This window comes from Poromitra crassiceps (assembly GCF_964638095.1).
Source record: "Poromitra crassiceps genome assembly, chromosome: 1".
Lineage (NCBI taxonomy): Eukaryota > Metazoa > Chordata > Actinopteri > Beryciformes > Melamphaidae > Poromitra > Poromitra crassiceps.
In genome coordinates this window covers 79,602,004-79,615,232 of record NC_139623.1, presented here as the reverse complement: position 1 = coordinate 79,615,232, position 13,229 = coordinate 79,602,004, and the positions used below count along the sequence as shown (strand labels likewise).

The following is a 13,229-nucleotide window of genomic DNA, read 5'->3' as shown; positions in this document are numbered from 1 at the left end:
AATCTCATTGGCTTGGCAACTATTGATTTACCTATAGGCTACCTAATTTATGTTATGTGGAGCAAATCTTCCCCACATAAAAGTTGATATATTGGAAAATAGTTGAGATGGTAATCAGTGGCATTATTAGAAAGAAAACAAATCTGCATTCATCCAGTTTGTCTAGCTATGTCTTTTGTTTGATATTTACTGAGGAAGTGTGTGTGTGTGTGTGTGTGTGTGTGTGTGTGTGTGTGTGTGTGTGTGTGTGTGTGTGTGTGTGTGCGTGCGTGCGTGCGTGCGCGCGCGTGCGTGCGAGAGAGTGACTGAAACACCCACTGCCTTTGTCACTCAAGTGACTGGTGGCATGGTGAGTGGAATGATAAACAGAGGCCTGTGCTATCCATGTCAGTAGCCGAAAATAGAGGCTGGGCAGGAGAGGTCTCAGATAGCCCCCTGCTCTCCATATAAGTGTGGTCGGCCGGCTCTCAACTGTGTGTGTGTGTGTGTGTGTGTGTGTGTGTGTGTCTGTCTCCTCACTCTTTGTACGTCAGTCTTTATATAGCTCCTCTCACTCAGCAGGTCCCTCTTCATTTTGGACGTCATGTGTCCCTGAGGTCAAAGCAGTTGTTGTGACTCACTGTAAGAGCGTCCTGGTGACATTGTGTTCACTCCAGCCTGGTCGCCACTCACCAGAATAACATGTCAGCATTGTATGTTTCTGCAGTTTACGGATAAGTAGAATATCACATTTCTGAACCAAAAATATGTTGCTGCATATCATGTTTCTAGATACATGTGCACAGAGAGTTCCCCAAACGTTTTGAGTAGCCAGTCAGATTGAAAAAGTAGCCGGCTCATGTTCGCGGCGTTTGTTCCAGTGGTCCTTTTCCCCAATTAATAAACAAACCTCAAATTATGTATCCATGAGTGCGACAATTTAAATAATACAAATAAACATTCTTATAAAGGCCCAATGCTCAATTTAATTATAAATAAAACAATATCCATATTGAAAAACACAAAACAGGCAATGTATATTTTTAAGAACAAAGAAAATACTAATTACTGTATGTTTCCCACAGGATTTGGAGAAATTGTGGTGGGTGGACCTTGCTTGGACCCTCTTGGGGGGTCCGGGGGGCCATGCCCCCTGTAAGAAAAATGTGTACATTTTAAACTAAAATGCATGAATTTGGTTCACTTTGAGAACAAATTTAAGAGGCTAGATGTATGAAGAAAACACATTAAATTACACAGCCTCCTTTACTATGCTGTTGTTTTTACAATGATGAAAAAATAAATGTCTCCCTTGCTGAAGTACAGTGGTTCATAATACCAACATCACTCTCACTGGACACTGAAGGACCAGCTGGGTGTGGACTAGAGATGCGCGGATGAGCTTTTATGCCATCCTAATCCGCGTGTATGCATGAACCGTCCGCCCGCCATAAATCCGCGCAAATTATTTCATACTATTTATAGATCCGCGCCCGCCATGCACCCGACGCTATAAACACTATAAAACGCTATAAAAGGAGCAAACTTACGGTTTCTGCTGCCGTTGGTGCGATCGCTGCAGTCCAAGACTCCAAATAAACTTCCATGCTGTATATCCAGTCCACCACTTGCCCTCATGTAGTTTAATCGGCTAACGCTATAGCTTTAAGTTTAGTTTACTTGATTGCCTCATTGTATGGGAAAATACGAACACGTCTTCTCTTCAAACACGTCTTCAGCGGAGACTCCTGTTTGAGGGTGACATCATTGACCATATATGGATGAAAAGTGGAGCCTAGCTAGCACATGGCTATTGTTTGGTTTACGGCCATGGGTCCTTTGGGGGATCTACAATAGGAGACTAAGAATGTGCCTGACGAAAAATGTAGCTTAAAATACGTTTATAGAGTAGAGAACGTAATTATTTTTCCTCATTAATGATACATCGTTTCAACCGCCCGCAACCCATCCGCTATTAATCAGAATGTTTATTTTTTTGATTCAGCCTGCCCGCAGGGCGGGATATCCGCGGTCAGCGCGGTTATAACTGCGGCCCGCGCATCACTAGTGTGGACATTAAAATCAGGATACCATATCAGCCTGCTCCTGAAGAGATCCACCAAAATAGTTCAAATGGCCTTCCCTTAATTGTGTGGTTTGTAATTGCAAACACAAACAGTTGCTCCGTGGTGGCTCGACCACCAGATGTCCCTAAACAACAAGCTAACGTAGTTTAGCCAACAGGAGTGGCGATGGTGCCAAAAAGTGAGCCATTGGCGATTCGTTCCACTCAAAAAGTTGACCGCAACCTGCCAGGTAGTAGTCACTAGTCACGGTAGCGTTAATCGCTGGAAAGGCAATAAGTAGAGAGAGAGATAAAATGCTAGCGTTCAAAGTCTTGTTCACTCGTATTCAGCAAGCTAGCTAGTTAATCGTTTTAACTTAGCCCAACTCATAAAAGCTGCGGTTTGAAGGGCCTAATATTGGAAATGGATGATGGAACCGATGCTGACATGGACGGGTGGGAGAATGAAAGTTGATCCGAGCCGACAGGAGACCGCACATGAAGTGCTTGGTAGGTCATTTTTGTCAAGTCAATGTAATGTTAGTTAGGACCAAATAACTTAACATTATTAACCGTGTAATTGCTAAAGCTGCGTTCACACCGACCTATTAAAGTTTTTTGCTGGCATCGTTTACATACAAAGTCAATGCAAATGAGCGATTGAGCGTATATTCGCCCAGGAGAAAAATTGCTGGCCGTCCGAGCGACAGAGACAGAGCAATAGGGAGAAAATTCGCTCGTCGCCCGAGATGAAATATCCCAACTCGAGCGAAATTACGCTGGCATCAGTCGCTCGCTGTTCAACGCTGATTGGCTGCCGTGTGAGAGAGAGTCAAGGATCACACTGGCTTGGAACAAACCGCTGGTTTATTGTGTGGCAACAAACCGCATTGACAGCTGATTGACAGGCTGACAGCTGACATAAAGTGAAGTCTGTACTACCGGTATAGAGCTTGCGTTAGGACAGTGGTGCCCAATTTGGGGCCCGCGGGCCAAGTTTGGCCCGCGCTCTGTTTGTTTTGGCCTGCCATGGATTTTGATTTTGATTTTTTTTTTTTTTGTAATTTTCCCCCCCGATTTTTTAAAATCCAGAATGCAACTCGGGCAAGTTATCAGATATCTGCACTGATTGCAAAGGGTGGACGAGCTTTTTCATGTGGTGACTTTGTGAAACAGTGTCTGAATGTGGCTGCGGATATACTGTGTTCACTCCTGAGATTGCATCCCTGCAAATTGTCATGGCAAATTGTTTACAAAAGATGGACAATAAAGCTGATTTTCAAAGTACCTTGAGGATTTTTCAAGTTGTGAATTAAGTCAAATTTCTCTCTTGATTACAAAGGTGGAAAATACAACTGTTTTTAACTGGGTGTTTACTGATTAAATGTTTAAGCTCCCCACAAATGCAGATGTTTTTTTTAAATATATATAACCTATTGCAAATTATTACAATTACCAAACAGATAAAAAGTAGATTATTATATTGAAATGTTATTTTAGATTTAGAATGTTAATTTTCTATAAAACACAATACATTTTAATGTAATTCCACAACGTTTATTTTTGGCCCTCGGCCCTCCACCCAGATTGAGTTTTGGCCCTTCATGGGAAAGAATTTGGGCATCTCTGCGTTAGGAGCACGCTGATAGGCTTAGCTTGTAAACAACTACGGTGGCTCGTAGTTGACAAATATCATGACATTGCGTAACGTTATAGCCCCCAGATGTCCGTCAATTATTGTGACTGTTGACGAGCGATTTAAACAGAGCGACAGAGCGATTCCAAAGGGTTGAATCGAGCGACAGAGAGAAAAATAAATATCTCGGTGTGAACACAGCTTAATTAAGTTATTTCATCTTTCAAAAGCTGAATCGGAGCACGTTAATTAAAGACGTGCGGAAATATGCATGTGCTCTGCGCACATACATGACGATTGGGGGCGTGTGTGTGTGTGCGCGCACACACATGACGATTGGGTGTGTGTCTGTGTGTATGTGTGTGTGTGTGACTGGCTCCGAGGACCGAGTCCTGCAGATTCGTGCAGTTAATACAGGCTGCCTCAACTCACTAAAAATTAAATCTACAAAGTAACCGGTAGGCCAGAGGCCAGTAGGCGGAGAAATCACCAGCCACCGGGGCTTGGGGAACTCCCTGCACTGTGTATCATGTTATACATGTCATAAAGAGGTGGCTATAAGGGTGTTGTGGCTAGGGTGGGTACAGGGCGTAAACACTGCCTTTCACACCGGAAGGCTGTGTTCGATCCTCATGTTTCCAAAGTCTGCATGCATTTATTTGTTATTTAAGCCTAACCCAAACCATAATCCCAACCTTAACTAAGTTGTTTTACTATATAAACCAAAATTGTTTTACTTGCCTATACCCAAAGTTGTTAAAGTTGTTTTATTTGCATTTGAAAGGCAGCAAAGTTTTCAAATGAAGTGCCATTTTGTTTCAAATTTACATCGAGATTGTAGGTTTGCAGAAACGTTAAAATGCCACATTTTACGAACGTAAAAAGGCCGACATTTTATTTCAAATTTACGTTGATATACATGGATTGCAGAAATGTACAATGCTGACATTTTATTCTGGTGATTGGGTTGAAACGTGATGTCCCACCACTAATGCAGCCCCACCTAGAGGCCAATCAGTGTCAAGGTGACAATTCATGTAATAGCCTACAATGAATCTGCGTTGTTACCCGTTTCTTAGTCTCTAGACGTTTGGTGAGCAGCGCCAACAGCGCCACCTACACCAGAACTGAGTCTACCCGTTTCTTACCCAATTATTTTATGATTCAGCACTCACTCCTGTTCCTGTGTCCAAACTTTTCTCCTCACAGAACCAAATGCTGATTAACCAGCTGAGGGAGATCACTGGGATCCAAGACGCACAGATGCTCTACAGAGCCCTGAATGTAAGACACATCATCCACATGATCAAGGATCCCCATTTGGAGCTTTATTTTGTGAAAGAATACCAAAAACATAGCTAGAGCTGGGTATTGGTTCAAATTTCAAGAATCGATTCGATTCCGATTCACAAGGTTGCGAATCGATTAATTTCGTTTCAATTCGATTCCGATTCGATCAATTTCAATATTGATTTGGTTAGTGATACCAAAACGTGTTTTTTGAGCTGTACCCTGAATTACATGACTGTCCAGTTATGTAACACAGGGGTTCCCTACCAGCCAAGTAGATACATGGGGGGAAAAAAGTTGCAGACCTGTTGTCAATTTTAATTTTAATTTTAGTTACACATATATTTACTCACCAGGTGGTGACAAAGGGTAAATAACAGCCTTTTCATCTGTCAATAAAGACACTTTCACAATTATGCACAGTGATTTGATTTCAGCCTATATAATTTCTAAAAGTAGATATTAATGATCAAACATTTCCATTCATGTAGCCTACAGTATTTATGTTTTTGTTTCAACTACAAACATAAATAAACGTCAACTTGAAACTATGTTTCAACTACCACACACAGCATAATATTTATCTGGACATATGAATTGATAATCGAGGATTAAAATAAAAATCGATTAAAAATTCGAGAATCGATTTTTTGAACCCAGCCCTAATCATAGCCTACTTTTAGACTGAGAAATTAAGGACATTTCAGGGGTCAAATTAAGGGGTTTGGTTTCGTAGTGATTTGTTGTAATGCTTCAGTACACGGTTCTCAGGTTTATATTCTATATAAGACCATGACACTGGAATAAACAAAGATGTTTTGTAACTTTGAAGCTACTTAAAGGAGAAATCAACTTATTCCAAATCCATTTCAACAGTTTGACACGTTTTTTTTCTTCTCTTTTGGACCACGTTAGTGCTTGTGCTGTCAAATATTTTGCCCCAACCTCAAGACAGACATGCTGTTGTCTTCGATAAGTTTCAGCAAGGCAACAGAACCATTTCACAGCAACAGCATTTTGAGGTGGTAAAGCAGGGCGTGAAGCTGGTGTAACCCAATACATTAATGAGGGTTCCATTCCATTTAGGTATTCCAGTACCAGGGCCCTTCCTGCTTTACTACCTCAAAACGGTTGCTGTGAAAAGGGCCTATGGCATTCAGTTTAAGAATTTGCACTTTAACTTATCCAAAGCCAAAAACAGACAGTCAATTGACTGTATCAATTGACTGAACTTAGATTTCTAGGGGGTTGATGTATTGTCCGCCCTTATCTTGTCCTTGTCTCTTCTCCACTGTTAGGCCAGCCAGGGTGACATTGGACATGCTGTTGGACTGTTGACAACACAGCCTCCAGAGGTTCAGGACTCTGAGGAAGCGCAGGAATCACAACCCAATGGAGAGGCCTGGGAGGTCCAGAAAGGTGCACTAGGGGGGAGAGTGTGTGTGTGTGTGTGTGTGTGTGTGTGTGTGTGTGTGTGTGTGTGTGTGTGTGTGTGTGTGTGTGTGTGTGTGTGTGTGTGTGTGTGTGTGTGTGTGTGTGTGTGTGTGTGTGTGTGTGTGTGTGCGTGCGTGCGTGCGTGCGTGTGTGTGTGTGTAAGGATAACCATACTTCTGGATTGGCTAAAGGCAATCTATTATAAAACAGTTGAGTATTGTAATTTTGGTATAAAAGTATAGACATACTATATGGAAGGGCAAATTGGTCCAATGTTGACAGCATAGATAACATAGCATAGATGAGAAATCTGCTAGAATACCTAAGGAGCAATATACTATACATGCAAGTACTCAGTTTGTATACCAGTAAACAGGCAAGCCATTTTAACATTGTACAGACTGTGATTCTCCAATGTACTGAGCCAGAGGCCAGGAGATGAAGGGTTACATAATAAATATTTGGAAAATATGTTTTTAGTTTTCAGGAACTCTAGTAGCACTAAACAACAATATTCAAGATTCAAGATTCAAGATTCAAGATTTTTATTGTCACTCCATGGTACAAGTATCACGTGTGAAATTCTTGTGCTGTGGACTCCGTTTACAACATAGTGCAAATAGTACAAATATAACAGGGCATATGGGTGCAAAAACAACAAGAGACACAACAAGCATAAGGCAGTATAGTGATAAGACAAGTCAGAGACAGTGGCATATTCACTGCACATAGGTGCACGTGTCGGGTGCATACTTTAGACGTGCTTAAACATTTTAAATTCTGCGTATTTGACATACAGGTGCAAATAACATATTCCTTATTAAACATACAATTAAACTCTGCATTTTAAATTCGGCGTATTTGACATACAGGTGCGAATAGCATATTCCTTATTAAACATACAATTAAACGTTAGACATACGTAATGGTAGCAGCTACAGTACGGTACAGTGCGGCTACTACACTATTTGTGTATGTTAAGGAGTCTCGTGGCCTGCGGGAAGAAACTGTTCCTCAAGCGATTTGTGCGTGCTTTCGGAACCCTGTATCTTCTCCCTGAGGGTAGCAGGGAGAACAGGCTGTTGTGGGGATGGTTTGTGTCTTTGATGATCTTCAGGGACCTCCTGAGGCACCGCTGTTTATACAGTTTATGCAGATCTGGCAACTCACATTCTGTTACGTGCTGTGCCGCGCGTCTCACTCTCCGTAGCGCCCTGCGGTCCATGGTGGTACAGTTCCCGTACCAGGTGGTGAAGCCGCCACTCAGCAGGCTTTCAATGGTGCCTCTGTAGAAGTCCCTGAGGATTTCTTTCCTTAGCCCAAATTTCTTCAGGCGCTTGAGTCCGTGTATTCGCTGTTGAGCCTTTTTGACGACAGTGGCGGTGTGGCCGGCCCAAGTCAGGTCCTGGTGGATATTGACTCCCAGGTACTTGAAGCTGTCCACCCTTTCCACCACTGTGCCAATATTACCAGTGGCATGAGATAGAGGCTACCAACTGCCTTGACCATAGTCTCTCTCAATAATGAAATTGAATGCATACATTTTTGCAATTAATTTGAAATGTTTGATACTGTAGCGTTGCGGGTGGCTAACTAGCAGGAGAAAGTAGGCTGGAGACAGTTCTCTTTAGCTCAGCAGAGCGTGTTTTTTACCTGCCGCAGCGTACAGGCTAACCTAGCCCCATAACGTGACGCCACTTACTGTACTTACTGTACAGCAGTCAGCGTCACACATCGTTAGAATCCTCAATAGGTGGACAAGGCTGTTAAAAAAGCTCTCCTATCCGTATCCGACCTCTGATTGCAGATCCGAAGATATGATCGTCCGCCTAGTGAAGGCCGTAATTTAGCCGGAACACCGCCGCTGTTAAAATGATACTGCTTGCGTGAAACAACCGTTTAGAAGCAGTCTTTGCACAGCCTGCGCTGAACTTACAACAGGGTGTGTTTGATCTCACTATCATGGTGCACTGCTTGCACGCAGCGAGCAAACAACACATGCAGTCAGGAGACGGCGGCTGTCAGTGATCAACGCAAATCCAGCGCACCTGGGAAGCAAAACATGTCATGAAATACTCAAACTCCCAAGGTTCATGTCGGCACTTCTCCTGTCCTCAATACGGCACAAAACAACGTTAGCAAAACAATGTTAGCAGCGGTAGCTAGCTTGATAGCTAACAGCTAACAACACATACTGTGATAAAAAGCACAGCACTCACCAGTGTCTAGCCAATCTGCTCACACAATTGAGCCCCAGCAACCAAAATTACGTCATGATAACGTTGTGATGACGTCTTTCAGTGACGTCCAGGACGTGGCCAAATCACAGCCGGTTTGGGGATGATTTAGACGTCTACCCGGGAACGTCAAGCTGACGTCGAAATAATGACCGTTACCATGAATGGGTATGTTCAGTTATTCTCCTATGTACACAGTGTATATTCAGCAGCTTTATACATAAAGCTATAATTATGTCCAGATTAACAATTTATGCTACATTTTCAAAAAATACAATACTGCCCTGTGTGGGATTTGAACTCGGGATATACAATTTACGGCTATTCTACCACTACGCTATCTGTTCACTGAAATAATCTGCTGTACGTTGGAGTAATATAGCCTACCATTTCAAAACATGGACCCCTTCTTTTTATACCGGTATAACATCCATGGAGTTGGGACAGTTTTAATAAAAACGAATGCTAATTTAATTCAAACCTTAATCTCGAAGAATCATTGAGGGTTCCCTCAAAATTGACAACTGTCACCACCAGCCTATAACGTTTGTTTACCCAGTGCTGCTGCACATGCAGGCTATACGAGACACAAATATAGCCTATACCGTAGGATTATGGCAGAAACTTGTTTTATATTTAAAACATTGGCGTCAAGTCTTTGTGGATCGGACATCACAGTGGTAACCATCTACAATCTGTGTAAGAAGAACCCCGAAACACATTGCAGACAATTGCAGGATTCCCCCGTAATTCATCTGATAGTCCCACCTCCATGAATAAACAGTTTGTTAATCAACGCAGATTGTCCACATGCAAGTGCTGATCACTCGGATTTTGGATAAATAAATAGCCCAGGCTGAGAAATACGTGATTGATTGCAACCATTTAGTTATCCTCATGGATATTTCAGTGGTGACTGGTGAGTGAAATTAGTTGGATAGTGATACAGTGATAATCTGGGCCAGATCTGACTCGTCATGATATGACTTGAGCTGGCCCCAATTGGGCTCTCTCGATTCGTCCGGGTCCGTCCGTGTTTGCTGGGGCCTTTCTGTCTCTGTAGTGATACTGTAGTTTCTCCATGTGATTAGCTGCCTGAAAACGAGGCCCGCACCAGCGCCTTTCTGAAGCCACTGCTGAGTTAACCTTATTTCTTTTCTTTATTTTTTTTCTCCTTCCCCGCACACTGTCCACTGGGACCACTGCTCCCCAGTGCACCCCCAGCGTCCAACTGACAGGAATACGCCTAGCAGACACGCACAGTTTATTTTTGATGAGAAATGAATGATTGCGAGTCCAGAACACAGTAAAATCATTGTCAAAACTTTATTTAAAAGCACACACACAAAAAGACGTGTAAACGGTTATTGATTTTTCTAAACGGATATGATTTAATTTCCGTGTACATGTGTAGTCGTGTACACGGTGACATCCCTACTATGTAGGCTACAGAAATCGATCTAAAACTCTAATGCGTCTAATGTGCACATCACATCATGTCTATCATTTGGTGATACATAGACCAGTAGACCAGTTTTACACTCATGTCTCTTGTTGTGAAATGAAAGTGAAACCATTGCTTTTACATGGTATAGATCAGTTCTCACCATTGCCAGCAATGTTAAAGCTGAACTAGCGATTTCAGACCCTAACCAATCTTGAAACTAACGTGTGCTATGTGGACATTTCATGGCGACGTAATAGTATTTCAGTAGCCTCACAGTCATCATCTATATTGCTGTTTTCACCTCTTTTATAAATTCAGTCGCTTTTTTTTTAAATTAACTGATTTTAAACAGCCGTTTAAAATCTGTGCTCACCCTCTTCCATCCCTGAAAAAAATCCCATAATGGCTGAGATTCCAATCCAATTTTAGAGTTGAGAGAGAGCGAGAACTTTATTTATCCCCGGAGGGAAATTCTGGCATTACAGCAGCAGCTTACATCAGTGACAAAGAACGCAACATAACTTATAGCAAAAACACACAGTGACAGATGACAGGAACAGTGACAGATGACAGGACACTGAGTTGTATTGGAAGTCCGAGGTGTACTGTATAGGGTGAAGGGTGTGGTGCTCCTGTGCTGTTGACCATCTGGTCGGACACGCATCCCCTCAGTTGCACAAACTGTGCTCTGTCTGTCAGGTAGTCAATAATGCAGGAGATTGTGGAGGCGTCTACCTAGATCTTTTGGAGCTTCTCACGCAGCAGTGCAGGCTGGATGATGGTGTTAAAGGCACTGGAGAAATCAAACAATATGATCCTCACAGCCTGCTGTGTTGAGGTGAGAGTGGGCTCGTTGAAGCACCTTGGGGCTGTAGGTGAACAGCAGTGGGTCCAGAAAGGAGCTCACCTGTGGTCTGAGATGTGCCAGCAACATCAGTCTCTCAACATCAGGATAGGATGAGTCTCTCATGATGTGCGATGTTAAGGCACCCAGTCTGTAGTCATTTAGGGCAGATGGAGAAGGCTTCTTAGGAACTGGAACAAGGCAAGACGTCTTCCACAACAGCACCGGAACCCTCTCCTGGCTTAGGCTAGGATTGAACATGACATGGCAGAAGACCTCATACATTAAGTGTATTATGTCCCATATTTCTTATGATTTACCATGAAATTGTTTCAGAGCACATTTTGGGATCTTGCTTGTGACATTGTTTGTTTCTTCAGGACTTTCTAAGGATGAACTGCAGACTGCCATAGAGCTCAGCCTGCAGGAGTCCCACAATGCCCAGGAGGAGGAGAGAGAATTGAATAGGTACTGGGACACTGGCTCTCCTACAACTTGCATCCTGAACATAGCATTCATACACTAGCACTGTATATAAGATTCCTTCCTTCCTTATCCCTGGTGATCAAATTGTGATCACAGATGTTCAGTTGAACTAGGCCCAGAAGGTTCCAAATTACATGACAAAAATGCGTTAAGTCTCGTGATTGGATGGGCCTAGGCAAGAAGTTGGTGGGCCTAGGCCCATAGCTATGCGGTTGCGTAATACCTGGCTTAACAGTTTTATTACCTATTACCATACTATTACCATAACCCCTGAAAGTGGGGGGACACAAAGTCCCATTGTCCCCAGTATTGCGGCAGTGTTCCTGCTTTGTTCCTGCCACCCGTCCCCCTTACGCTTTGTTCACATGATACGCCGAAGCAAAGCTCAAGCCAAGCTAAAGCTGAGCTCATGCTAAACCGGTCACACCAGAAACACTCTTTTTTTTCCTCAGCGCCTGGCTCGGTTCTGCTCCTCCGGCCTCTCTTCCCCCCTCACAACTTGCATTGACCTCATGCCTGGCACGTCGGCTGCTGCGCGCGGCACGTTTTGGAAAATAGAACAGAAGCTGAAACTATCGCTTCAGCGTAGCTTCAGCGTGGCGTGGTGTGTGACCGGTGTGAACGGACTCGCCTGTTAACACGGACGCTGAAATGAAAGTGCGTGGCTTCGGCGTGGGATTGGCGTATGGTGTGAACGTGCACTTAAGAGTAGAGCCTTGACCAATTTAAATGGCTCTTTGATTTCTGCTCTCCTCAAAGCTCTCAACTGATTCTTCATGTTACTTTGCAGGACATCGATAGGCTCTTTCTCACTCTCTATGTCTGACAACACTTCATCATAAAATAGCTCCTGGAAAGCATTGATGATACATAACAGTGTAAGATTATCCAAGGGTGGAATTTTCCAAATCATATCCCTAGTATCCCTATACACAGGATTGGATCTAACAAAGTCAAAACAGTGTTGAGTAGAGTTGGTCCATCAACAACTCAATAATGGGTCATTCGATGTATCCCAGGGCTCTGGAGGCCAGTGCTGAGGAGAATACAGCAAGAGTGAAGAGGAAGAGGTGTGAGGCCCAGAGTGAGATGTGCAGCCCTGCAGACTGGATCCGTCAGGACGACTGGCCCGTGGGCATCCGCAATGTGGGCAACACCTGCTGGTTCAGCGCTGTTATCCAGGTAAGGATGAGACCATCAGCAGCCAGCTGGGTCAATTAAAGTGATACATACTTGTGCCGGTAGCCAGTGGTCGTGCTGTGCAGTGAGTAAACCTCCCTCCCTCCCGACGCCTTAAGAGCGGCAGACGCTAGAGCGATAGCTTTAGCCTCCTATGCCGAAGGTTCTGAGTTCGATTCCCAGTGCGGCCTGTAAACCCAATGCAGGTTAGGCCGGATTCACACAGGATCCGTCGCTCGCATTGCCCCCCCCCCCTGCGCTCCATTCATAGTCAATAGGGGTAGTCCGTCAAGCTCCGGCAGTGGGCGACGCAGAGGGTGAAAAACACGCAGAGGCCGTACGGCGACAGAGCTCAGGGTGATCCAACTTTGGGGGGATGCAACCCTACGTCACACTCCACTGGCCAATCTAGACACCACACACACACACACACACACACACACACACACACACACACACACAGAACTCTGCTCTGTTTCACACGTCTCTTCTCTTGTCACGACTGTATAGATATTATCTGTTCTTCACAATAAAAATCCTCCGGTTAGTTTGTCAATGAAATGCAGCTTGGCCGAAATGTTTCAGCCAGTTTCAACACGCTCCATACGAGTGAAAGTGATCAGCAAACTAAA

General features: G+C 43.7%; 1 protein-coding gene across 1 annotated transcript in view; it reads left to right on the top strand.

Annotated features, from left to right (window-relative positions):
* The window catches only part of usp28 (ubiquitin specific peptidase 28), a gene marked incomplete at both ends in the record, with an annotated part of 96,751 nt that overhangs the window by 863 nt on the left and 82,659 nt on the right, over positions 1–13,229 (top strand). The window contains 4 exons of the mRNA XM_083659051.1: positions 4,890–4,964; positions 6,269–6,389; positions 11,313–11,400; positions 12,438–12,600. Of these exons, the coding sequence (XP_083515177.1) occupies positions 4,890–4,964; positions 6,269–6,389; positions 11,313–11,400; positions 12,438–12,600 (447 nt within the window). The remainder of the gene's footprint in view (positions 1–4,889; positions 4,965–6,268; positions 6,390–11,312; positions 11,401–12,437; positions 12,601–13,229) is intronic.